This window comes from Nicotiana tomentosiformis, chromosome 7, assembly GCF_000390325.3.
Source record: "Nicotiana tomentosiformis chromosome 7, ASM39032v3, whole genome shotgun sequence".
Classification (NCBI taxonomy): Eukaryota; Viridiplantae; Streptophyta; class Magnoliopsida; order Solanales; family Solanaceae; genus Nicotiana; species Nicotiana tomentosiformis.
The window spans coordinates 93,420,376-93,448,228 of NC_090818.1; the positions used below are offsets into that span (position 1 = coordinate 93,420,376).

The following is a 27,853-nucleotide window of genomic DNA, read 5'->3' on the forward strand; positions in this document are numbered from 1 at the left end:
TAGTGCAACACATCCAAATGAAGTATAAATGAATACACAATCCATCTGGCTAAATTAGCCAACTGCAACTCTCATCTCTCTAGCATCCACATTTCCATCAAACTTTCAGCTGTGTTTTTAAAACGGTCAAACTCAAGATTTCAATCTTTTATAACTATAAGCCCTATGGATAAACTTGGTAGAAAAAAGAGGCAGTATCCAGCTACAGGATACTCTTGGTGTCATCTTCTCCTTTTCACTGTGTAAAAACTTACAGCTACAGGTTATCGGTTTGAGGTTGCTGAGTTCTTATTAACCAAATCAGCACCACTCACGTATCTGGCAACAAAGGATATCAAACGGAATGGAGCACCAATTAACGGTGCATTGGTGAGCGGAACCTCTTCATCATCCTGATTCACTTTTGCAGCCTCTAAATCTACTGACTGAACTTCATTCTCGTCTAATGGGATTTGTACTATTTCATCAGACTCGATTTCTGATGAATTTACAACAACAATGCCATCTATCTTAGCCACATGCTCGTGATTTCTCCTCTCAGCTTTGTCGATGGCGACTTCCACAGATTGCAGCCTTTCACCTGACTGCAGCACTGCTTCATTGGGTTTAGATTTTGGCTCTGCATCATGATCCACTTCATGCTCCTGAACGGCTCCAGGCCTCATATCTAACGCAATGGCTGATTCATTGGCAACATGAGCTGCCCCAGAGCTCCTGCTAACTACATCGGAGCCTAAAGGTGAAGATACCTCCATTGCTGGACCTCTTTGATCGAGCTCCACATTTAACTTGTTCACCTAATATAAGAAAATAATAATTACCAATCCAGACGACTATATCATAATCTAAGCCTCTTCAGGTAAGAGAATAATAAGCGGAATTTCATTACTAATACCTTCTCCACAAGCTCTGCATTTTCACTGACTAATTTGTCCACCAATGCTCGGGTAGCTACTAATTCAGAATTCAGATCCCCATTTTCAAGAGTATTCTACATCAAGACAAAGTAAAATAGGTTATGGTAACATGTCAATGTGCAACAATGTGTTGTAAGTACATAGTTGTCCACTACCCATAATTTAGTTAATATCAATAGTTAATATATATTGTCCATTACCCATAATTTAAATTTGTTTTGGTTACATCCCTAAATTTCAAACTGAGATGTTATGTGATTAGAATGCATGTACACACTGAATGTGTTTCATGAAAGAGAAGATCACTTAAATACATTAAGTGCCATTAAAAATGGTTTATGATGGATATGCTAAGAGTTATCATCAAATAGAAAATGGTCAAGTAGGTCACTTAATACTTGTCAAGTAAACTACAATCTCATGTTTATTGTTTAATCAATCATGATCTTTACTAATAAATATTTAAAAATTCAACATTTTAATCTCAATCTTCCTTACGAGTCATGCCGTATGAGGTTGGCCAGCCAAATCAACACTGTGTTACTTCCTATCACTCATTGAATAGCCTCAAGAGGGATTTTTCCCATTGGCTAATGTCTTCCCCACATACCAATTGGCATCCAAGTGGACAGTGTGTAAAAATCGGTCAGGTTTGACTTCCATAATACTCATGTAGGATCAAGATTCTAAAAATCTGATAAGAAGTTTCTAGCCCTGCATGGGCTAAGATTTCTGCAAATCTGAAGGGAAGAGTTCCCTGATTTATGCACTCTCTTAAATCTTAAATTATAGAAGTGACATCTAGGAAAATTCCTCTAGCTACGTATTTTATCTTAGTGAACTATCGACCCAACCATGAAACGTCAAGTTATATATGCAGGTAAGCGTCCTGTAGTAAGAGGAGTAGTTATAAACCCTGTAGACCATCCCCATGTGGGTGGTGAAGGGAGAGACCCAATTGGTAGAAAAAAAACCACAACCTACCCCTTGGGGTTATCCTGCACTTGGAAGAAGTAGAAAAAGGAATATATATATATAGTGATAATTTGATTCTTCATCGCCGTAGTAAATAGGAGAGAAAATCGAATTAAATTCTTCGTTTTTACAAAAAAGGCCAAATCCAAGGTTAGTAACGAACATGTCCACAAAATTAGAAGTATCTTAGCTTATGCAGCAATATAGTGTGCAATTCTAGTGATACATGGAGGACATATAACAGGAGATCCATGAAGCACCAAAAAGAGCACATGGAATGTTGAACATGAAATGTGCTTTTAGAGAGGAGGAGCAGAAGAAGAATAAGGAGTGGTGCTATGGGGTCTAGCACCTGCCAGCAGTACACCACAAATGAAAGGAAACAAATAATAGGACCAGGTTTATATGAAAGAGATTATTAACAACTAACCATTTTGCTCCCAGTTGGTGAATAAGGTATTGCAGCACTCTTCTCAAGGTTATAGACTTGTGTCTGCAGAATTTGTACATTTTCTTTGAGTACCTGATTTTCTTGTACAATAGTGGTCCTCAACCCTTCGAACTCCTTCACCTGCCAAGCTTTGATTTTAATTTCCATGTTAGGAAATAATAGGCAATGATTATCAATTTCGCTCCACCATGTCACACATCAACAACCATAATAAGGACAACATTACAAAATTCAGGATACACCGTCTGGAAAAGCAAAGCTTAAATCAAAATTTTAGATGCTCAACTACAACTCCCAATTCCTTTTATGTATAAGGAGAATACATATGGTCTAAGAAAACACACAGGTTAATAATTCAGGAAAAGTAACATCACAATTCATATCAATCAATAGAGTTACATCCCATCATTGGAATTTGGAACGCCAAACTATTCAAATCAAAATTGCAATATGGACAAAGTATCCATTGTGAAGGGGAGCCTTGGAGCAACGGTTAAGTTGTCTCCGTGTGACCTATAGATCACGGGTTCGAACTGTGGAAGCAGCCACTAATGCTTCCATTAGGGTAGGTTGTCTACAACACACCCCTTGCGGTGCGACGGTTCCCCGGACCCTGCATGAATACGGGATGCTTTGTGCACTGGGCTCCCTTTTTTTACAAAGAATCCATTGTATGATTGATGCTAAAACCAAATCTGCAGGTTTATAACAGTTTGATGGGAAAAGTAATCCAGTCAAGCAAAATCATCACATATTCTGGTCGCTGGAACTGCATACCTGCGCCTCTAAAAGTGCATTATCACCACTCAGGCTGGAAATTATTTCTCGGAATGACTTCTGCAAGAAAAAACAAGAGAGTATCTTTGAACTTACTGAAGCATTTCACAATAACTAGCACTTAACAGATAAAACTAACAATTAGGTTATGTCCCCTGTTATTGTTCTTCTTTATGTTCACAAGTAATTCTTGAAAAAAGGCTAGTGCATTGAGAGGAGAATCCAACAATTGATTCACAAGTAGCTTAGCGAAGGAAAATCAAACAGATTTATCCATGTAGCTCAGACCAGTCAACTATTTTCCTTTCTCATTTTCTACTCCACTGGAAGTGCTAAAGCCTACTAAGCTCTATATGCGTGCCCAGAAAAAACTGAGCAGCTGCTGTTGCGTTCCAGTAAACTAAATGACATTAGTAGTTGTTCTTTAACTCATTGATGTGCAATTTGCTAAGTGCACATTGACTCACATGCACCACCTTATTACAGTCTTATTAAAGAAAACCCTGTATCCAGAAAGATTAGTACAGTAGGCAGGGACGGATCCAGGATTTGGAGGTTTCGGGTGCCAAGCTAATCGATTTGATCAACTCGGGCGTCAGTTCGGGTTATTCATCTTTTTTATTTATATAGACAAACGATCAAACGAAAAAAGTATAATAACTATAACTAATTGACGCAACCATAAAACTTCCAACAATAATATTAATATTATAAATATACATCATCTATTTACAATTGTCCTCAACGAGTTTTCAGATTTTAAAAACAATCCATAATGACATCATTACTTACATTTGTGAATACATCATGCTCTATGTAACAAACTAAATAATCATTTAAATATTGGTCACCCATGCTATTCCGTTCTTTATTCTTTATCTGCTTCATGGATAAGAATGCTCTCTCCACAGTTGCGGTAGCAACAGGTAAAATCAGAGTCAACTTCACAAGTAAATAAACATACGAATAAGTCTCCACAAGATTTGCCTCAACCAATGCTTTTGCCAAATCACTAATTCCTTGTAAGTTGGAGAACTTGGGATTACCAGCTCGCATATGAACTATAAAAGTATCAAGTTGATAACTCAAGTCTCGAATCTGAACCTCATCAAACTCATTTGGGTAACATTTTGCTAAAATCATTATTCTACCTTTATCAAAATTAGCAAAAGAATTGGCTGGATTCAAGCTAGCCATCCCGAGAAGCAAATCGCTACTCACTGCATCAAAACGGTCATTAAGCTCTTGAAGTAGCACATCAATTACAACATAAAAGATATCAACACGCAAGTAGTGTGAATAACAAACACCGGAAGACTTGCGCTTCGACTTTCCAGGAAAATAAGATTCATCCATCTTGGGAATCAAAATATCACATAACACAAAATGAGGAAACATCATCTAGTAAATATTCCCATCCACTTTCTCTCATTTCTTGCAATCTTTTCTTTGTGATGTTAAGAAACTCCACGGTATTAACAATATCTTGATCCCTCTTTTGTAGGATCTTGTTCAACTCAATTGACATTGCCAAAACTTCAACATCAAGTGAAGCATAAAAATAAATTTGAATGTTGTCATCTCACTCAAAAGATATTTTGCTTGATTTCTCTCATTTGAGCTAGAACCTTCATATTTAATCACTTCAAGCACACGAACAATAGATGAGAAAATAACAATAAAATTATCTAATGTTTTGAAATGTGATCCCCAACGAGTGTCACCTGGTCTTTGAAGCTCGCGTTCTTGATTTAGTCCTCGCCCATTATGAACTTCACCGGATGTTTACCCGAAAAACGGATAGAGTTGAATTTGTACGTAGTTTTAAGGGTATGTGGTATAACTTGACACAAATCGTAAGAGTAAGTAGAAATGTTGAAATACAAACGAAGTTAAAAAGGGAAAGATTTATGAATAAACAAGATGAATCAATGTATAAGGCTCAAAAGGATAATCTCTTAATATGGGAGTGTATCAACAGTATTTGAGTTACAATGCACTAATGACCTGATGCTTTACAAAAATAATAGTCATCCCTCTTATATAGATATAGTAAAAAATACATAGTGGGGAACCCATGATAAATCAATTTTTCCCTAATTTCCGCCGAGATTCTCTCTCTTAGTGCTACTTTAACGGCTCTTGTCTCTTGGCTCGATCTTGATTGGACTCGGTATTGGTCGGTTTCCAGGTTTAGAGCTCGATGCGGGCTTGAGCTCGATGCTGACTCGGGGCCCGGTATTGATTCGGGCTCGGTGTCGGTTGGTCTTTGGTTCTGAAGCTTGATACCATCGCTTCTTATCATAGCTCGATTTGGACTCGAATTCGATAATGACGTCGAGCTCGGTATTTAATCTGACCCCGAAACTCGAAGCTCGTTCGTGTCTTCTTCAAATCTCACCTCGATATTATGAAGATGCTCTTCGGTCCATCTTCACCAATCGTACGAAGGTCGAAAACGGTTTTGACCGTATACAGATAGTCCCCTCGTTTCTCGGGAAGGATGTGGCATTAAACGATATGATTTCCCAACGGCTCGATTGGATATACACTGACGTTTGCATCGAGCCCGGCCATGACGTACGTGATAGCTATCTCGTTTGTTCAGTACCAAGGCATTAAATGCGTGTCAGACGGTGGTCGGCCACCGCTGATATTGAACCGTCGTTGCTCAATCTATAAGTAGCCCCTTTTTTTTACCATTTATCACTTTTACGCCTCCAACCTCCATATTTTTCTAAGCTCTTTTTCGTATCTTTTGAGTTCATCTGTAGGTCTGTGATTTTTATTGCAAAAATCTTTCTTCTGTGATTTTCACTGCAAAATCTTTCTTTAAAACACCATATCTTTGTCATCTCCTTCTATTTTCGATTTCTAAATCCAAAATGGCGAAAACATCTAAAACCGTTCCTCAAAAAGAAAAAGCTTCTACTTCACAGCCTGCTGCCGACAAAACACCGGTGGAGCCACAGCCTGAGGAGTGTGTTACCGGGGCGTGTGTTCTTACCTCCGATTTTAAGATCAACAAAGGCTCGTCGGTTCCCGGTCGATGCGAGCCAGTATCGAGGTATATGTGCTCGATAACCGAGGGGCATCTCGAACAGATAAGGAAAGATTGCAACTGGGAGAACAAAAGTGGTAATCCCGACTCCCGAGGAAGATATTACTACTCATGTGAAAGGGTTTTTAAATGTGTATACCTACCCTTTCATGTTAGGCCCCCTCGAACCAAAGATTGATTCGGGCTCGGTGTCGGTTGGTCTTTGGTTCTGAAGCTTGATACCATCGCTTCTTATCATAGCTCGATTTGGACTCGAGCTCGATAATGACGTCGAGCTCGGTATTTAATCTGACCCCGTATTAAGTTATACCACAAACCCTTAGAACTACGTACAAATTCAACTCTATCCGTTTTTCGGGTAAACAGTTTGGAGCCCATCGTGGGGCTAAGGATAATAGTGATTATTTGATACGAATCTGCAAAACACACCATTTTACGCTTGTTTTCGGAAGTGTCTTTGATTTCGGATTAGCAACAACGAGCTCTCAATTAAATGGCCTTACCTATCGACAACGAAGCTGGCCTTCAAGGTGAGAACAACAACTTGACGCCCAGGGCCGAAAGGCCACTTGTCGACGCCGTTGGAGCTCGAGTCGAAGTGCCATTAGACGTTAATTCGCATGTGGCCATTGAGGCAAACCTACGTTCTGAACCTGAAAATAGCATTCATGGTGGTACTCGATCTGCAGCTCGAGAAACCTATAACGTTGAGGAAAACGGAATCAGCTTGCATATGATTTTCGAAATGTTGCAAGCTCAACAGGTAGCGATAGCTCAGTTGCAGAGTCAAACCCAGGTACCGAGCAGGCCGGAGCCCAGTCTACCCCGAGAAATCACCCGCAGAACAGAGCCAACAATAATAAGATCAAATGAGCAAGAATCGGGGACTAATTCCGAAATTGCTAAGATACTCTAGGAACTCACAAAACGGATTGAAGCAAACGATAAAAAAGTGAAAACATATAACTCCAGGGTCGATCAGATCCCGGGGCACCACCAGTGTTGAAAGGGTTGGATTCCAAAAAATTCGTGTAAAAGCCTTTTCCACCAAGTGCAACTCCAAAACCGATCCCCAAAATATTCCGCATGCCCGAGATTCCTAAATATAATGGAACGACCGACCCCAACGAACACGTCACCTCTTACACATGTGCCATCAAGGGTAACGATTTAGAAGACGATGAAATCGAATCTGTGATGTTGAAAAAAATCGGAGAGACCCTTTCGAAGGGAGCAATGATTTGGTATCACAACCTACCACCAAACTCCATCGACTCATTCGCCATGTTAGCGGACTCTTTCGTAAAGGCACACGCAGGAGCGATAAAGGTCGCAACGAGAAAATCGGACCTTTTTTCAAGGTAAGACAAAGGGATAATGAAATGCTGAGAGAATTCGTCTCCCGATTTCAAATGGAACGCATGGAATTGCCACCGGTCACAGATGATTGGGCCGTTCAAGCTTTCACCCAAGGGTTGAACGAGCGGAGTTCGGTAGCGTCACGTCGGCTGAAACAAAATTTGATCGATCTTCCGGTTCAGTACATCCAAACAGGTCGGTAGTTAAAAACCAGAGGGACGTCGACAGGGAGTCAAGGTCGAACAGAGACCGATATCAACCATATACCGTGGATCGAAGGAACAATGGTTCAGGACACAATTCCACCCGGAACAATCGAAGAAGTGATCGAGGACAGAATTCTCGGGGACTTATGAGCAAAAGTGGTTTTGACAAGTATGCCGATCCCACAGAAGCACCTCGGTTATCGGAATATAACTTTAGCATCGATGCATCGGACATTGTGTCGGCAATCGGAAGGATCAAAGATACTAGGTGGCCCAGACCCATACAACCTGATCCTTCCCAAAAAAAACCAAATTTGATGTGCAAGTATCATGGCACGCATGGTCACAAGACCAAAGATTGTAGGCAATTAAGGGAGGAGGTAGCTCGTCTATTCAATGAGGGCCACCTTCGAGAGTTCCTCAGCGATCGAGCCAAGAATCATTTCAGAGAAAGAGACGCCAACAGGAAAAATGAACAGGAGGAACCCCAACATGTCATTCATATGATCGTCGGTGGGGTCGACACTCCACAGGGACCCATATTCAAACGCACTAAGGTATCAATCACTATGGAAAAACGAGCCCGAGATTATGTGCCCGAAGGCACTTTATCGTTCAACAACGAAGAAGCACAAGGCATTTCTCAGCCCCACAACGACGCTCTGGTAATTTCTATCTTATTAAATAAAGTTCAAGTTAAGTGTGTTTAAGTGGATCCAGGTAGCTCGGCGAATATCATCCGATCAAGGGTCGTGGAGCAGCTCGGCCTACAAAATCAAATCGTGCCCGCTGCTTGGGTCTTAAACGGCTTCAATATGGCCAGTGAAACAACTAAAGGGGAGATTACTCTACCGGTGAACGTGGCTGGAACCATTCAAGCTACCAAGTTCCACGTAATCAAGGGTGACATGAGGTACAATGCCCTGCTCGGAAGGCCTTGGATCCACAATATGAGGGCAGTCCCTTCGACTCTCCACCAGATGATGAAATTCCCAACGTCGGACGGTATAAAAACAGTAAACGGGGAGCAGCATGTTGCAAAGGAAATGTTTGTAGTTGATGAGGTAACACCGATATCAACACTGTCAACCTCGGAAAGGTCGAACATCGAAGGTAAACAGGAAGTCAAATAGCAATCACAACCACCAGCTTCGACCGAATCAAGGAAGCAGGAGGTAGAAGAAGAAGAGGAGGATTTTCTGACCCCTCGAACTTTTATTGTTTCCGAAGATTCTGACGCCACCGAATCAACGGTCGAAGAGTTGGAACAGGTTATATTGATCGAGTACCTGCCCGAACGAAAGGTATACCTGGGAACGGGATTAACCCCCGAACTCAGGAAAAAACTTATTCAATTTCTTATTGATAACATAGATTGTTTTGCTTGGTCCCATTTAGACATAACAGGGATCCCACCGGATATAACGACGCATCGGCTAAGCCTGGACCCTAGGTTCAAACCGGTGAAGCAAAAGAGAAGACCCCAGTCCGAGGTAAAGCACGCATTCATAAAGGACGAGGTAACTAAACTTCTCAAAATAGGGTTCATTCGGGAAGTGAAATATCCCGAATGGTTAGCCAATGTAGTTGTATTCCCTAAATAAAGGAAAAAACTTAGAATGTGTGTAGATTATAAGGATTTAAACAAGGCGTGCCCCAAAGATTCTTTTCCGCTGCCTAACATCGATCGCATGATCGATGCCACGGCCAGCCACGAGATCCTTACTTTTCTCGATGCCTATTCCGAGTACAATCAAATCTAAATGAACCCGGAGGACCAAGGAAAAACTTCATTTATCACCAAGTATGGAACATATTGTTATAATGTAATGCCCTTCGGGCTAAAAAATGCAGGAGCTACTTACCAACGCCTAGTAAATAAAATGTTCGAGGAACAAATAGGTAAATTGATGGAAGTTTATATTGATGACATGTTAGTTAAGTCCCTGCGCGCAGAGGACCATTTGGCTCATTTGCAGGAAACGTTCGAGATTTTAAGGAAATACAACATGAAGCTCAACCTCGAGAAATGTGCTTTCGGGGTCGGTTCGGGGAAGTTCCTTGGCTTCATGGTATCGAAGCGGGGGATCGAGATCAACCCCGATAAAATCAAGGCCATCGAAGACATCACCGTCGTAGACAGTGTAAAAGTCGTGCAGAGGCTAACCGGAAGGATAGCTGCCTTAGGCCGATTCATTTCGAAGTCGTCAGATCGAAGCCACCGATTTTTCTCTCTACTCAAAAAGAAGAACGATTTCGCCCGGACCCCGGAATGCCAACAGGCATTAGAGGAATTGAAGCGATACCTATCGAGCCCACCGCTGCTTCACACTCCGAAGACAGATGAGAAACTTTACTTGTACTCGGCGGTATCGAAAATGGCGGTAAGTGGTGTCCTAGTTCGAGAAGAGCAAGGTACGCAATTTTCCGTTTATTATGTAAGTCGAACCTTAGGGGAAGCAGAAACTAGATATCCACACTTAGAGAAATTGACACTTGCACTGATAAGCGCCTCTAGAAAGTTAAGACCATACTTTCAATGTCACCCCATGTGCGTATTAACTACTTACCCACTTCGTAATATTTTGCACAAACCCGAACTATCGGACCGATTGGCCAAATGGGCCGTCGAACTCAGTGGGTACGATATCGAATGTCAACCCCGAACGGCCATCAAGTCTCAATTTTTAGCGGACTTCGTGGCCGATTTCACGCCAACCATGGTACCCGAAGTTGAGAGAAAACTCTTGTTAAAATCGGGTACATCATCAGGGGTGTGGACCCTCTACACAGACGGTGCTTCGAATGTGAAGGGGTCCGGGCTAGGCATCGTTTTGAAGCCGCCCACGGGTAGCACTATTAGGCAATCTATCAAAACTACTAGGCTAACTAACAACGAGGCCGAGTACGAGGCTATGATTGCAGGTCTCGAGCTAGCTAAAAGCTTGGGAGCAGAAGTCATTGTAGCCAAGTGTGACTCTTTACTGGTGGTAAACCAAGTAAACAAAAACCTTCGAAGTTCGAGAGGATAGAATGCAAAAGGTATTTGGACAAACTACAGGTAACTTTGCACCGTTTCAAGGAATGGACTTTACAGCATGTACTTCGAGAACAAAATAGTGAGGTCGATGCACTTGCAAATTTGGGGTCATCGGTCGAGGAAGATGAGATCAACTCGGGGACTGTCGTTCAACTCTCGAGATCTGTAATCGAGGAAGGTCACGCTGAGATAAACTCCACAAGTCTAACCTGGGATTGGAGAAACAAATATATAGAATACTTCAAGAACGGGAAACTTCCATCAGACCCAAAGGAGTCAAGAGCTCTACGCACAAAAGTTGCACGGTTCACCTTATCCAATGATGGAACGCTGTTTAGAAGGATGTTCGATGGTCCACTGGCAATATGTTTGGGACCAGGAGATACCGACTACATCCTACGTGAGATTCACGAGGGCACTTGCGGAAATCATTCCGGTACCTATTCATTAGTCCAAAAAATAATCAGAGCAGGATATTATTGGATCGATATGGACAAAGATGCAAAGGAGTTTGTTCGAAAATGTGATAAATGTCAAAGGTTTGCACCGATGATCCATCAGCCCGGAGAGCAACTTCGCTCAGTCCTATCCCCATGGCCATTCATGAAATGGGGGATGGATATCGTCGGCCCTCTGCCATCGGCCCCAGGTAAAGCTAAGTTCATTTTATTTATGACTGACTATTTCTCTAAATGGGTTGAAGCACAGGCGTTCGAGAAAGTGAGAGAAAGAAGTTATAGACTTCATCTGGGATCACATCGTATGTCGATTTGGGATACCCGCCGAAATAGTATGTGACAATGGAAAATAATTTATCGGCAGCAAAGTGACGAAATTTTCCGAAGACCATAAAATAAAGAGAATATTAACAACGCCGTATCACCCTAGTGGGAACGGATAGGCCGAATCGACGAACAAGACTCATTCAAAACATAAAGAAAAGGTTGAACGACGCTAAGGGGAAATGGAGGAAAATTCTACCCGAAGTTTTTTGGGCATATCGAACAACATCAAAATCTAGTACGGGGGCAACCCCGTTCTCCTTAGTATATGGCTCCGAAGTCTTGATTCCAGTCGGGGAATCCAGTGCCAGGTTTCGATATACAACAGAAGAGTCAAATCACGAGGCTATGAATACTAGCCTCGAATTATTGGATGAAAAACGAGAAGCCGCTCACATCCGATTGGCCGCCCAAAAGCAGCGGATCGAAAGATACTATAATCGAAGAACCAATCTTTGCCATTTTAAAATCGGGGACTTAGTGCTAAGGAAGGTCACCCTCAACACCCGAAACCCAAATGAAGGAAAACTGGGTCCAAACTGGGAAGGACCGTATCAGGTACTCGAAATCGTCGGTAAAGGATCCTACAAGCTCGGTATTATAAACGGCAAACAACTACCAAGCAATTGAAACTTGTCGCACCTAAAACGATACTACTACTAAGGTACAATCCTCCCATGTTCGTTTATATTTCGAAACTAACCCTTGCAGGAGTTCGACCGAGAACAGGGACGGATTATTCAACACAAAGCCTTAGGCCTGAGAGCACACGTTGCACTCTTTTTTCCTTAGACCGGTTTTATCCCAAATGGATTTTTCGGCAAGGTTTTTAATGAGGCAACCATTGATCGTGCTAACTTAGAACAAATTTACAGTATCCGGGGCCTCTTTACAATAAACCTCGAATACTGTGGGGCATTACCCTCGAATATATCAAGTTCGATTATCAAGTTCGATTATCAAGTTCGAAGCAAGAAAGTTACTTCATGACAACAGGGTTTCGATAGGAAAAATTGTAAGAGCCAAATGGTCAAAACGAATCATGCTCATGTAGTTTGCTCGATCCCTGGTACAGAACATAAACACATGTATAATGACATAAAGAGAATTTTTTACCGATCTCATATCTCAGAATCCATCCTCTATTTCGTGATCTATTATGCAAACAGGCTTAAGGCCCGCCGACCATTACCCCGTAAATCGGACTACTAAGCCTACGGGCTACTCTTATTTCGAGTTCAAGCAATCACTCACTCGACCACTAAGCCTACGGGCTACTTCACTTCGAGTTCGAGCAAGCACTCACTCGACCACTAAGCTTACGGGCAACTTCACTTCGAGTTCGAGCAAGCACTCACTCGATTACTAAGCCTACGGGCTACTCTTATTTCGAGTTCGAGCAATCACTCACTCGACTACTAAGCCTACGGGCTACTCTTATTTCGAGTTCGAGCAATCACTCACTCGACCACTAAGCCTAAGGGCTACGTCATTTCGAGTTCGAGCAATCACTCACTCGACTATTAAAGGCCTACGGGCTACGATTACTTCAAGCTTGAACAATCACTCACTCAACTACTAAGCCTAAGAGCCTACGAACTACATTACTTCGAGTTCGAGCAATCACTCGCTCGGTTATAAAGACTACAAGATCCGGCTTCGATCAAATTGCCTAAAGCCTCGAACTTATGAAAACTTTCATAAGACATGAATGAAACAGAGTTTTCATAAGGCTAGAGTTTTCATAAGGCTTGACTGAAGCAAAGTTTTCACAAGGCAGAATATGAAACAAAGACAAATCGGGAAAGGAAAAGATCATCATATTATATGAGTATTTACAAGGTCCGATCAGGACCATACACAAAAAAGATCAAAAACAAAAAATCGTAAGGTTCATGATTATCTCCGGGAGCAGCCTCACCATCGAGCTCCTCCCCACTCTCAGACTCGCTCTCACTCTCATCATCATTATCATCTTCATCGGAAGCCAGGGTTCCAGCTTCGGCTTCAAGTTCTTTAGCCTTTTTTATCTCTTCGGTGAGATCGAAACCTCGAGCATGAATTTCCTCGAGGGTCTCCCTCCGAGATTGGCATTTGGCGATTTCAGCAACCCAGTATGCTCGAGTTTGAGCGGTCTCGGTTGCCTTTCTCGCCTGTACCTGAGCGGCTTCGGCATCGGTCCGATAGACAGCCACGAATGCATCTGCCTCGGCCTTTGCTTTTTCTGCTTCAGTTTTGGCCTTAGCAAGTTCGGATGCCAACCGAGCCTCGAGCTCCTCTATTTTCCTTGCTTGAACCGAGCTCTTCTCCTTTATGCCTTGTAGTTGACTTTCGGCCGATAATAATTAGGCTCGAGCAGTTTCTTTTTCTGCAGCAAGGCGGTCCATGCCATCTTTCCACCCCAAGGTCTCCGCCCTTATCGTATCAACCTCCTCACGAAGCAGCCCGATCACCTCAAGCTTCTGCTGCAACTGTGAGATCGAAATATTAGCCATCGTTCCAGAACCGAGCCTGTGGGTTTTTAAGATTGTCATTACCTGCTCAGTCAGGTCGGCCTGGTCTTGATGAGCCTTGGCTAACTCGGCTCGGAGCTCCCTGATTTCCTCTTCCCTTTGCCCACAGAGAAGTTTAAGGGCGTTTCTCTCTTCAGTGACCCTTCGGAGGTCGGCCTCGTACTGACTCAACTCAGCTCGAGATCGAGAACATGCCTCTCGATGGACCACTGAGGCCTACGAAGGAAGAAGAAAAGAAGTTAGAAAAGAAAAGCAAACATAAAGTTGGCACCAACGAAGGGAGTTAGAGCTTACCCGATTCAGAGCTTGTTGCACTTCGAAGAAAAGGCCCGATACATCACTAGGGCCAGCAACATCCCCGACACCAGTAAACAAATCACGAAAGGGATCTCTCCTTCGTGGAACCGGCCTATCTCGAGGGTCCCCAAAGCTTGGGCTTCCCGAATCGCCCCTTCGGAAAAAGCGGGGAGAGTAGGCAAGTCGCTTGGGGCATTCTGTTCGGTTCGGAGATGTTCAGGGTCGGTCCCTTCAAATATATCCACCGTTTGTTGACTTCGATGGGAGGTATCCTCGATCTCCAGCAACTCGGGGGCTTTGCCGGAACCCTTCTCCGATATCCCCTCAGTTCGAGGAAAAGGCTCATAAACAACCATCGATCCAGCTGCCTTTGGGGCATCGATGGTTTTCTTCACTCGGGCCACCAGTACGGACACGTCGTTTTCTTCTTCTTCCTCGTCTTCATCCCTTAGACACCGAACTGATTCTTCGGTCAAAGGGATGGTATTTTTCCTCGGCTTACGAGCCGCCCTTATCTTAGGTTGTGGATCTTCGGAAGTAGAGGCCCTTTTTCTCTTATGGTCCTTCGTCGGTTTCGGGACCAGGGCCGGCGTCTCTTCCTCACCAGACGGGGGCCTCAAAATCGCATCTTTGCCAAGCCTACACACAAGAAAATTGGTTAAGTATATGGAAAACATTTCGGTCGAACTATCAAAGACATGAGAAAAAAGCTTACCATGATTTTTGGCCTCCCATCGACCCATTGACAAATCACGTCACGAGCGCTCGGCGTATGTAGAGGTCGAAGCCAGGTCCCGTACCCAACTCTTAAGGTTAGGAACTGCACCGGGCATCCAAGGAACCGCTGCATCACAAAAGGGGATATCGGTGAGAAAGAAACGAATGGGCAAAACAATAGGAGATAACAGCTATTACACTTACGCTTCATGTTCCATTCCTCGGGAAATGGCATCTTCTCGGCCGGAATTAGGTCCGAAGTCTTCACTCAACAAACCTTCCCATCCAGCCTCGATCCTTGTCCTCGTCTATGCTCGAGAACAGCACATTGGTAGCCCAGCGCTGAGTTTTATTAGCTGTACAATCTAATAAGATGGTCGAGGGTGAAAGGCATCCCCTCGATTTTGTTCACAAAGAAGCGGATCAGAATAACGATCCGCAAAAAAGAAGGATGGATTTGGCCTAGGGTTATTTGGTATTGACGGCAAAAATCAATGACAACAGAGTCGAGGGGGCCTAACATAAAAGGGTAGGTATACACATTTAAAAGCCCTTTCACATGAGTAGTAATATCTTCCTCGGGAGCCGGGATTACCACTTCTTTGTTCTCCCAGTTGCAATCTTTCCTTATCTGTTCGAGATGCCCCTCGGTTATCGAGCACATATACCTCGATACTGGCTCGCATCGACCGGGAACTGACGAGCCTTTGTCGATCTTAAAATAGGAGGTAAGAACACACGCCCCCGAAACACACTCCTCAGGACATGGCTCCACCGGTGTTTTGTCGGCAGCAGGCTGTGAAGAAGAAGCTTTTTTTCTTTTTGAGGAACGGTTTTAGATGTTTTCGCCATTTTGGATTTAGAAATCGAAAATAGAAGGAGATGACAAAGATGTGGTGTTTTAAAGAAAGACTTTGCAGTGAAAATCACAAAAGAAAGATTTTTGCAATAAAAATCATCAACCTACAGATGAACTCAAAAGATACGAAAAAGAGCTTAGAAAAATATGAAGGTTGGAGGCGTAAAAGTGATAAATGGTAAAAAAAAAAAAAGGGGGCTACTTATAGATTGAGCAACGACGGTTCAATATCAGCAGTGGCCGACCACCGTCTGACACGCATTTAATGCCTTGGTAAACTGAACCGACGGGACAGCTATCACGTACATCATGGTCGGGCTCGATGCAAACGTGTATATCCAATCGAGCCGTTGGGAAATCATATCGTTTCTCGCCACATCCTTCCCGAGAAACGAGGGGACTATCTGTATACAGTCAAAACTGTTTTCGACCTTCGTACGATTGGTAAAGATGGACCGAAGAGCGTCTTCATAATATCGAGGTGAGATTTGAAGAAGGCACGAACGAGCTTCGAGTTTCGGGGTCAGATTAAATACCGAGCTCGACGTCATTATCGAATTCGAGTCCAAATCGAGCTATGATAAGAAGCGATGGTATCAAGCTTCAGAACCAAAGACCAACCGACACCGAGCCCGAATCAATACCGGGCCCCGAGTCAGCATCGAGCTCAAGCCCGCATCGAGCTCTAAACCTGGAAACCGACCAATACCGAGTCCAATCAAGATCGAGCCAAGAGACAAGAGCCGCTAAAGTAGCACTAAGAGAGAGAATCTCGGCGGAAATTAGGGAAAAGCTGATTTATCATGGGTTCCCCACTATGTATGTTTTACTATATCTAAAGTAGGATCCCTCCACTATAAGAGGGATGGCTATTATTTTGTAAAGCATCAGGTCATTAGTGCATTGTAACTCAAATACTGTTGATACACTCCCATATTAAGAGATTATCCATTTGAGCCTTATACACATTGATTCATCTTGCTTATTTATAAATCTTTCCCTTTTTAACTTCGTTTGTATTTCATTGTTTACGGTCAATATTCAACATTTCTACTTACTCTTACGATTTGTGTCAAGTTATACCACATACCCTTAGAACTACGTACAAATTCAACTCTATCCGTTTTTCGGGTAAACAAAGAGTCATCTGTTCTTTGTGTGAGATGTCTTTGGACTCATCAACTAATATACCAAAGTAATCTCCATTCAAGTCTCCAATTATAGCCTTTATTGTTTCTTTTGCACAAACATTGATAATATCCTTTTGGATCATACGGCAAGTCAAAGTATCATTTTGTGGAGCATTTTCTAATATGACTTTTCCCACATCCGGATGCTTGTCCCCATACCATCGTAAGAATCCTAGAAAAAGGCCTTGATTACTTGAAGTTTCACTTTCATCATGACCCCTAAAAGGCAATCCATACAACAATAGAAGTCTTGGCACATTAATTGATGCTTCTAAACGCATCCGATACTCACTTTTCAACTTATCGGAGTGCTTATCAAAAACAACTTGAATTGATTGATGATGATTTGATAAGTCTAGCATATTCTTAAAACATTTATCATGGACACTATTACATCACCAACATGTAAATGAAATCTTTCAAGACCCTTATTCCAAGCCCTAAAACCATTCTTTGTATAAAATCCGCCCGCACTTTCATGAATAAATTCATTTTTGAACAAATAACATAAGCAATATGCCACATCTTTCTTCTCCAACCATTTAGAAAATTGGCCCTTGAACCAACTTGGAACAAATTGACGCATTCTTCCTCCTATTTGAGTTTTGGGAAATTGATGCTTGTAAGGTTGGCAAGGACCTTGTTGAATGTAATGTTTCCTTACTACATCTCGTATTCGAGGGTGATAGTCTGTGATAGGTATTCTTTCTCCTGGATCGCCTTTAAGTGACCCCAAATCGAGTTCATTTATAAGATGGGAAACATTGGCATTTGCTTGGCTCATGGATTGACAATTAAGACTTGGTTGAGAATGGTCCAACCTCGTGACAAATTTATCCATCTGAATTCAATTCCTATAAAATAAAAGCTCATTCTAGTGAGAAAGCTTTCTATGTAGCTCACTATGGAATATAGAATAATTTCTACTTCATACCATCAATAAGCTTAGCCAATGAAAATTATCCAACTATCCCTAATACTTTTTATTGTTAATTTTGAATTTTTTTTGGTCAAAAATATTGGGGATGTTCTTTCTCTTTTAGCCACGAAATTAATTTCTACAATGAAACCATTTAAGTGGCATGGGATTTTCAACAAAACCAAAGAAATACATAACAAATAAATCTAAAGTGACAATAAAGTTTTGCAAGAACATTAAAATCCAACTAAATACAAAAAAAAACAGAGCAAAAACATATATTTAATGGAGAAAAAAATAGTCACAGCCCATATAGGGTTAAGAAATAAACAAGAGGAAGTGAGGAAGCTTTACAATGGTGGTTGTAGACAAGTGACCAGTGAACAAGCGTGCTTTGAAGCAGCAAAAGAGAAGAATTGAAGATTTGAGCGTGAGAACCAGAAGCCAACGGACTGGACGGGCAAAGTGGGGGTTGGGGACTTAGGAATTGGGATTCCTTTTGCTGGAGACGGGTGTGGGGACTTGGGAATTAGGATTCCTTTTGCTGGAGACTAATTTTGGGAAAGGGGAAAGTGGCGGAAGGCTTTTAGCTTTCTAGGAATATTATTTTAATTGTAAAGCTTTTTATTATTATTTTATCTTATTAGTTATAAGCCAAACATTTAAAATAGAAAGTGTGTTGTGCCAGTGTACTAATTGTAACTGAATGAAGCCAAAAATTTAATTGCTTACAGCTGGATTCGAACTCACAACCAGCAGAAGGAAAAGATGGACCTTTGCCACTGGCACCTTGGCCACTTTTATTTTGTGGGTGGCACTTTAAATATATACACTATTTCTTATATATATATATATATATATATATATATAGAGAGAGAGAGAGAGAGAGAGAGAGAGAGTTTTCACCGAAACTTGCGGGTGGCGTACTACCCCGAACCTTGTACATAAGCATTCTTTGAAGCAGCAAAAGAGAAGAACTGAAGATGTGAGCATGAGAACCGGAAACCAACGGACTGGACGAGCAAAGTGGGGGTTGGGGACTTAGGAATTGGGATTCCTTTTGCTGGAGACGGGGTTGGGGACTTGGGAATTGGGATTCCTTTTGCTGGAGACTAATTTTGGGAAAGGGGAAAGTGGCGGAAGGCTTTTAGCTTTCTAGGAATATTATTTTAATTGTAAAGCTTTTTATTATTATTTTATCTTATTAGTTAAAGCCAAACATTTAAAATAGAAAGTGTGTTGTGTCAGTGTACTAATTGTAACTGAATGAAGCCAAAAATTTAATTGCTTACAGCTGGATTCGAACTCACAACCAGCAGAAGGAAAAGATGGACCTTTACCACTAGAGAGAGTTTTCGCCGAAACTTGCGGGTGGCGTACCACCCCGAACCTTGTACATAAGCGTGCTTTGAAGCAGCAAAAGAGAAGAACTGAAGATGTGAGCATGAGAACCGGAAGCCAACGGACTGGACGAGCAAAGTGGGGGTTGGGGACTTAGGAATTGGGATTCCTTTTGCTGGAGACGGGGTTGGGGACTTAGGAATTGGGATTCCATTTGCTGGAGACGGGGTTGGGGACTTGGGAATTGGGATTCCTTTTGCTGGAGACGGGTTTTGGGAAAGGGGAAAGTGGCGGAAGGCTTTTAGCTTTCTAGGAATATTATTTTAATTGTAAAGCTTTTTATTATTGTTTTATCTTATTAGTTAAAAGCCAAACATTTAAAATAGAAAGTGTGTTGTGTGAGTATACTAATTGTAACTGAATGAAGCCAAAAATTTAATTGCTTACAGCTGGATTCGAACTCACAACCAACAGAAGGAAAAGATGGACCTTTGCCACTGGCACCTTGGCCACTTTTGTTCTGTGGGTGGCACTTTAAATATATATACTATTTCTTATATATATATATACATATAGAGAGAGTTTTCGCCGATATATAGAGAGAGAGAGAGAGAGAGAGTTTTCGCCGAAACTTGCGGGTGGCGTACCACCCCGAACCTTGTACATAAGCGTGTTTTGAAGCAGCAAAAGAAAAGAACTGAAGATGTGAGCGTGAGAACCGGAAGCCAACGGACTGGACGAGCAAAGTGGGGGTTGGGGACTTAGGAATTGGGATTCCTTTTGTTGGAGACGGGGTTGGGGACTTGGGAATTGGGATTCCTTTTGCTGGAGACGGGTTTTGGGAAAGAGGAAAGTGACGGAAGGCTTTTAGCTTTCTAGGAATATTATTTTAATTGTAAGTTTTTTATTATTGTTTTATCTTATTAGTTAAAAGCCAAACATTTAAAATAGAAAGTGTGTTGTGTGAGTATACTAATTGTAACTGAATGAAGCCAAAAATTTAATTGCTTACAGCTGGATTCGAACTCACAACCAGCAGAAGAAAAAGATGGACCTTTGCCACTGGCACCTTGGCCACTTTTGTTCTGTGGGTGGCACTTTAAATATATATATTATTTCTTATATATATATATATATATATATATATATATATATATATATATATAGAGAGAGAGAGAGAGAGAGAGAGAGAGAGAGAGAGTTTTCGCCGAAACTTGCGGGTGGCGTACCACCCCGAACCTTGTACATAAGCGTGCTTTGAAGCAGCAAAAGAGAACGAACTGAAGATGTGAGCGTGAGAACCAGAAGCCAACGGACTGGACGGGCAAAGTGGGGGTTGGGGACTTAGGAATTGGGATTCCTTTTGCTGGAGACGGGGTTGGGGACTTGGGAATTGGGATTCCTTTTGCTGGAGACTAATTTTGGGAAAGGGGAAAGTGGCGGAAGGCTTTTAGATTTCTAGGAATATTATTTTAATTGTAAAGCTTTTTATTATTATTTTATCTTATTAGTTAAAAGCCAAACATTTAAAATAGAAAGTGTGTTGTGTCAGTGTACTAATTGTAACTGAATGAAGCCAAAAATTTAATTGCTTACAGCTGGATTCGAACTCACAACCAGCAGAAGGAAAAGATGGACCTTTGCCACTGGCACCTTGGCCACTTTTGTTCTGTGGGTGGCACTTTAAATATATATACTATTTCTTATATATATATATACATATAGAGAGAGTTTTCGCCGAAGCTTGCGGGTGGCGTACCACCCCGAACCTTGTACATAGATCCGCCCCTGACAGTAGGTTTTCCACACAGAAAATTGTACTGCCATTATCTGCCATAAAGCTTTTACATCTCACCGTTTCATCTTAGTAGCACTTCCCACTGACATTTCGGTTCAAATGTACAGAACATGAATTGTTACGATTAAGTAGAAAATGTCACTTGATGGAAGAAAACAAGAAAAGTACATGTTGGGTAGCAAAAATGACTTCTTGAAATCTGTTAGGACGGAAATACAGAAGTTTTTGGCATCATACAGGAAGACCCAAATGAATGAACATCGTGCATTGCACTTGCTAAGTATGATTTACCATGATTCCTTCTTTCCATGTTATTTTTTGTCTTTTATTCCCTCAACAGAGCAGACAGCTTCGTGAGCAAGAAAACTTATTATTCTTCTTAATAGAAACCACATTTATCTGTCACTAAGTATTTCCAAAACCATCTGACTCAAATTGTTATTCACTTTTCTTTAACAATTTCTTCAGTGTGCACTTTGTTTTTGCTAAATAATTATATCTATGAGCATTTAATTAAAGCCAAATATTTTTATGAATATGTTTCTTCTCAATTGCCAAGCGTCTTGAATCATATTCATTTTTCTCCTCATCAAATAAGCATATCATATCGCTACTCACAGAATTTTCATAGCAACTTAATGGAGATGCATAACATAATTCCATTAAATGCCACCCGAAATACCTAACTTGTTAAATGCTAGTTATTACTTGGCCCCAACTGAAATGATAAATATAGGTATCTGAATAGTGGATACTAGCAACAAAGCCCACTCAAAACAACTAGCATTAATATATAAGAGATTACCTCCTTTTGGAACCAGTTCTCTCTTTTCTTCTCTATCTCTTTTACTTTTCCCTCCAAGCTCACCTGATATTCATGCTATAAGTCATTCTCGAAAAGTTTATGTAACCCAGGAAATTATCAAGGAGAAAATAAAATATATTGCTAAACAACATGAAAGTAAACAGGTATGAGACAGAAGTCAAAAGCAAGAAAAACATCCACAATCAAGTGAAACAATAGAAGTGCATAAGAATTTACTAACAGTGACTTTTAAATTCTTTACCCTCATCGAATTCAAATTTTCCACTTCATCCACCAACTGACTGATTCTTTCCTCCAAGTGAACCTGCAAGAAAGATGGTATTAGGCTAAAATCTATCCCATCTCAAGGATTCTGTTTTAATCAATACCTAACTTCACCCTCTATCTCCTTTATTGCAATAACCAATCCAAATTACCAAACTTGCAACTTTTAGTTATTTTTTTGCCCCAAATGGAACCAAAAACCAAGAGAAGAGAAAACCAACAGAAAAACAAAAACTGAAAGTATCAGCACAGTGGATATTAGGAACAAATCCCTGTCAAAATTACTAGATAGAAGAGAGATTACCTCCTTCTGGACTCTGTTTTCTATTTCCTTCTCCATCTCTTCTACTTTTTCCTCCAAGCTCACCTGATATTTGTGCTAAAGTTATTCTCGTGAAATTTTTGGAACCAATCAAATTATCAAGGAGAAAATATAACCAAATTTCCACAATACATAAAGTTAAAAAGGTTTGCACAAAAGTCAATAGGATGAAAAGACCCCCACAATCAAGTGAAACAACAGAAGCACATAAAGATCTAATAATACTAAGTTCAGGATTCATTACCCTCTTTGAATTCAACTTCTCCACTTCATTCACCAACTGACTAATTCTTTCCTCAAAGCCAGACTGCAACGAACAAGGTATAGACTGAAACTTACTGCATGCCTCAAAAGAAAACTCAAAATTGGGGGCAGAAGTGGAGAAAAGGATATGATAATCCAATGCTTATATCCAATAAAGGTAAAATGAATAGATATTCTTAGAGAGAGGAAAAGCAACAACTTGATTCTAATATACAAGGAAATGTTCGTTGTCATATGGGGCTATCACCTCCTTTTGAAGCCAGGAATTCTTTTCACTTTGTAATTGAGAATTCTTCATCTCGAACTCAGCCTGAAAATTAAAATGAATAGATATTCTTAGAGAGAGGAAAAGCAACAACTTGATTCTAATATACAAGGAAATGTTCGTTGTCATATGGGGCTATCACCTCCTTTTGAAGCCAGGAATTCTTTTCACTTTGTAATTGAGAATTCTTCATCTCGAACTCAGCCTGAAAATTACAGAGAGCATACTTCTTGTCAAGTAGACCGAAACTTTAAAGACTCTTTATTGCAGTAAAAGGGCGACAATCAAGGAGCCCTAATGATAATAAAAGATAATATTTTAGCGTCACCCTAACCCTAAGTGCATATATCTTTGAACACCTCCACAGAAGTAGAAGATGAAATTGTTAAAAGTTTCAGAACCTCTTTCTGCAGGTAGACATCTTTCTCCATTTGCAGTTGTCTTATCTTTTCTTCTTGGCCGGCCTGCAAAAGTCCAAAAAGTCACTGATTACTCTAGAAGACCAATGACCAAACAAAGAAAGACCTTTTAGGTGGATAATACATTCCAAAAAGCATAACTATTTTCAGTGCAATATGCATCTATGCATGTTTCCCCATTACCTCTTGCCTCTTGAGACTGCTAATTTCTTTTTGAGATTGCATGATTTTCTCCTCAAAGCTAGCCTGAAGATTGCAGAAGAGCGTAAAACTCAAAGTAGATAGAATAAACAGGAAAAGGGATTAGCAACACAGCAATGATTTGCAACCTCTGTACAATTTGTTGCATGATACTTCCTCTTCCCCTAGTCCTTTTTCGCTCATCAAGGGTCAATTGACCAGTATTCAAAATTTAAGTGGACTAGAATAATTCAATTTTGAAAATGTAAATGCATAATTCGAACAACACATAAAAAGTACTACGCAGTTGTTCCAATATTTGAGTCACGAAAAGATACACTTAAATTTTAGTCAAAAATCAATTGTTTTCCTCTGGAATGGAAAGGGGTGCCCATTTTGGGACAGGGGCAGTTCAAAAATACCTCTTTATGTCTATGATTGTTATTTTCAGTCTGTAGTTGTTTAATCCTCTCTTCAAGGTTAGACTGCAGATCAAGGCAAATCCATAATGTTAGAAGAAGGAAAGAATATCTTAAAACTGATTAAGCACCAAACTTTGGCCTAAAAATGAATTAGCAAGTTACAGGTTCTATGAAGCAAAATTTGTACGTAGAGTTTTTGTTACCTCCTTCAGTAAATTGGCATCTTTTTCCTTTCCTAATTGTTTCAGTTTCTCCTCAGAAATAGCCTGTAAAACAGCAGTAAGTATTAGATGCTTCAATTATAATGTAGATAGGAAATATATATGGCGATTTTATATGAATGTAAACTCAGGTAAAGACTACCCAAGTAAAAGATTTTACAGCTTGCACCTCTTTTTGCATATGTGCATCCTTGTCTCTCTGTAATTGTTTAATTTTCTCTTGAGAAGTGGGCTGTCCATAAAATAGAGAAAATAATTACTTGTCATGAGTTAAATAAATATAAAGATATAGAGAAGGAGCAGAGAGAGATAGAGAATACAGTTATCATCAAATAATGAGCCCATAACTAAAAACAGTTCAAAACACTGCCCAAAAAGGAGGCCTTAACTCACCTCTGTATCCATCCTACTGTGTTTCTCATTTTCTGCTAAAGATGACTGTAAAAGCAAGAGTAACAAAAAGAGAACATATCAGAAAGTATCAAGGACCCAATACGTATAGGAAGTAACAAAAAATGAACAATACAAAGGAACAACAAACAAGTAAGCAAGCAAGCAAAATCCAGAAGTGGACTCCAATCAGAGCAGCCAGCAAATGGAAATTGTGTAGTGCTTTGTAGCCCCCCCCCAGTTCCTTGAGCCAAGGGTCAATCGGAAACAACCTCTCTACCTTTATAGGGTAGGGATAAGGTCTGCATATACACTACCCTCCCCAGACACCACTTATGGGATTAAACTGGGTTTGTTATTGTTGTTTTATAGCCCCGATCATAGCCACTTTTGCTACTAACCCCGTGAATTATTTTTCTGCACATATAATCCATCTGACTCCTTAAAAGTTAGCAGGGAACCTGTTTAGTTTCCATTCGTGATGGCTTTAAAATATAAAGGTAAAAAGGCATTCAACATATTTTTTATTTACTTCTACTTCCTACCAAACTCCACCAAGCAGCATTAGTTCTAAACCTTATGCTTTTATTTTTCTTCTTTTCTTCTCTTATTTATTTCCGTTTCCTGATTCCCACAAGACGTTCCAATATCTCTCTTTTCATTTTCTCTCTCCTTATTTTCTTCTTCCTTGCACCCTTTCTTTCATGAATTTCTCCTATTAACTTCACCTTCACTGGGGCAAGGACTCCTCTCCATTTCCAAATCTTCCAGCTTTCCATAGAACTTTGACATGTAACGAATGTTTTACCTATGGTTAAAATTTCATTAAAACCCGCTTACACAGTTTAAAAGAAAGCACTCTACAAAAGGCATTTAATGTTGCACCTCCATTTTTTTCCATAAAGGAAACTAAAGAAAGAAAGAAAGAAAGAAAGAAAGAAAGAAAGAAGGAAAATGTTGCTCTCTAACGGGGCTTTCGCAAAGCTGGCCCGGTCACCACGGTTATCAAAAAATAAAAATAAAATAACGGGGCTTTCAAGTTTTTATACAGATTCTTTCAGCGATCAAGCATAAGGAAAACTACGTAAGTTCTTATTATTCTTTCTCAATAATGATGCAGCAATTTTAGCATAAACTTTGAATATAAGGAAACCTAGTATGGGGTTTAGAGAAGAGTATAAGGCTATAAGCTAAGTTGGATTCTGACGTAGTGAAAGGCAGCATTTTGGGCTTTAGATCAACAATTTTCTGCCCTTATTTAATCTCAACCATATAAGGTGATGATGATGCAAAAAAGATATTCTTTACGAATTGGACAATCTCCAGTTTTCAAAAATCTCTCTCTCTCTCTCTCTCTCTCTCTCTCTCTCTCTCTCTCTCTCTCTCTCTCTCTCTTCTCAGTTTTATTTCCCACTTTTTCTTCGCAACCAACGCAGCCTTTGTTGTGCAGCAGTTCAATCTCTAAATTGAGTTTAGCTGGAAGCAAGAAGCTAAAAAGCAACGTTTGATGATTAATTCATGGAGACAAGTTTGGAGCTTTTAACACAAGGACAGCTATCAATTGGACAACCTTTTTTTTGGCTGTATTTTGGGAGCACCCAATGATGTTAAAATATGAACGCATGAAACACAAAAGAATTCCATTTTTTTCACCAAAAAAAAAAATACAACAGAAAGTGGCATGGAAACTACATATATATGGTTCTAGAAACGTGACTGCTCAGATTTGGAAAACAAATAAACCTATAAACCAGAATGATTTGTTGCAGAAGTCAAACTTACGACTTTGGCACCATTAGTAACATGTCTACTAGGAGTCTCATCTGCTCCCGAAGTATCATCAGTATGTGCGTCAGCGCAACGTATTTCAGCAGCATGATTCTGATTGGAGGAAGCTGATTCTTCTGCACCGACGGCATTATTTTCAATCCCTTTGGTCTGTTTATTCTTCTTTTTCTTGTTCTTCCTCTTCTTCTTCTCTTCATCCATTTGTGCGGGGGTTCAACAATCAAAACTCAAATACAAACGGAACCGACAACCTACATAAACCATAAAGAGATTTAATCATGTACCACAATTCCAATTAGACACAAAAAGATCTAATCATGTACCACAGTTCCGATTAGACATACAAAATAAACATGCATTTAAAGTCTCTTCCTTGTTAGAACTTGTGAAGCATTGCCCAGAATCAATCAATAAAGTATACAACTAGAGCTGCTAAGGCATTTTTGGAACCTCAAATTCAAATCAAGTCATGTTTCAAATCGACCATAATATAACATGTAATTTCCTCGATAAACAAATAAAAAAGAACTTTGCGTGAAGACAGCTAAAAAAATTAATTGCAACATTTAGAATAAGAATAAACTTGAATTCGACATGGTAAAATGAAAAGATGCATATAAAGTCTATCCCTTGTAACACTTGTGAAGCACTGTCCAGAATCAACCTGGAGCTTCAGAAAAAATTAATAGACTATATCTTTAAAGCTAAGGCATTTTCTAGATATAAAACTTCAAATGCACCAGAAGACGAACCACAAAAATTAGATCAGAAACGTAGTTTCCTCCATATGAACCATAAAATTCACCAAAAAAAAATGGAGAACATTGCATCTTTACGGCTTAAAATGTTAAAAAAAGAAACTTGCACATTCCAGAATCAATTAGTAAAGAACAAATTAGAACTAAGGCATTTTCCGGAACCTCAATTTCAGATCAACTTCAAAATCGACCAGCAAAAAAATATGAAACTTCAATGTACGACAACACAAACATTAATTTCTCTTCTAACGTATAAAAAACATCAATTTTCCTCTGTATGAACACATAGAATACATAAAAAAAAAAAAAGTCGGATTAACATAGCTAAAAATGTTTAATGCTACAATAAAATAGGATTAATTTAAATGTCTACTTACCGAACGAACAGATCCAGAAGCCTTTGAGAAATCGTGCGACCAAAAAGTTGAAGTTTCTTTCTTTGCTTCTATTTTTTGTTTGGGGGGGGGGGGGGGGGGGGGGGGGGGCTGGAGATGCAACTGAATTGGGATTTGGGGGTGGGGGGAGAGGTAAA

At 40.3% G+C, this 27,853-nt stretch overlaps 1 protein-coding gene across 6 annotated transcripts; it reads right to left on the reverse strand.

Moving 5' to 3' along the window:
• LOC104109051 (intracellular protein transport protein USO1) lies at positions 1 to 27,853 on the reverse strand. 6 transcript variants are annotated; one of them, XM_070181735.1, is made up of 19 exons: positions 27,312 to 27,428; positions 26,908 to 27,253; positions 26,558 to 26,814; positions 24,779 to 24,823; positions 24,555 to 24,617; positions 24,368 to 24,430; positions 24,165 to 24,227; positions 23,746 to 23,808; positions 23,545 to 23,607; positions 23,286 to 23,348; positions 23,126 to 23,188; positions 22,859 to 22,921; positions 22,597 to 22,659; positions 22,249 to 22,332; positions 22,008 to 22,070; positions 3,121 to 3,180; positions 2,323 to 2,463; positions 896 to 991; positions 1 to 797 (listed from the first exon to the last, which is right to left on the reverse strand). In XM_070181735.1, the coding sequence occupies exons 3-19, from the start codon at positions 26,762 to 26,764 to the stop codon at positions 264 to 266; spliced, it is 1,797 nt and encodes a 598-aa protein (XP_070037836.1). In that variant the 5' UTR covers positions 26,765 to 26,814; positions 26,908 to 27,253; positions 27,312 to 27,428; the 3' UTR covers positions 1 to 263. The 6 variants fall into 6 exon arrangements, with proteins under 6 accessions (XP_070037836.1, XP_070037838.1, XP_070037835.1 ...); XM_070181737.1 differs by lacking the exons at positions 26,908 to 27,253; positions 27,312 to 27,428 and adding an exon at positions 27,699 to 27,853 and having other exon boundaries at positions 22,270 to 22,332; XM_070181734.1 differs by lacking the exons at positions 26,908 to 27,253; positions 27,312 to 27,428 and adding an exon at positions 27,699 to 27,853.

Excerpts from the sequence above, each read along its gene's own strand:
- LOC104109051 (XM_070181734.1), bottom strand. The coding sequence starts at position 26,764 with ATGGATGAAGAGAAGAAGAAGAGGAAGAACAAGAAAAAGAAGAATAAA. Across the intron at positions 23,809-24,164 it reads ACAATCATAGACATAAAGAG|GCTAGCTTTGAGGAGAAAAT; the intron begins GTATTTTTGAAC and ends TGCAATCTTCAG. Across the intron at positions 22,922-23,125 it reads ATTCCTGGCTTCAAAAGGAG|TCTGGCTTTGAGGAAAGAAT; the intron begins GTGATAGCCCCA and ends TGTTCGTTGCAG.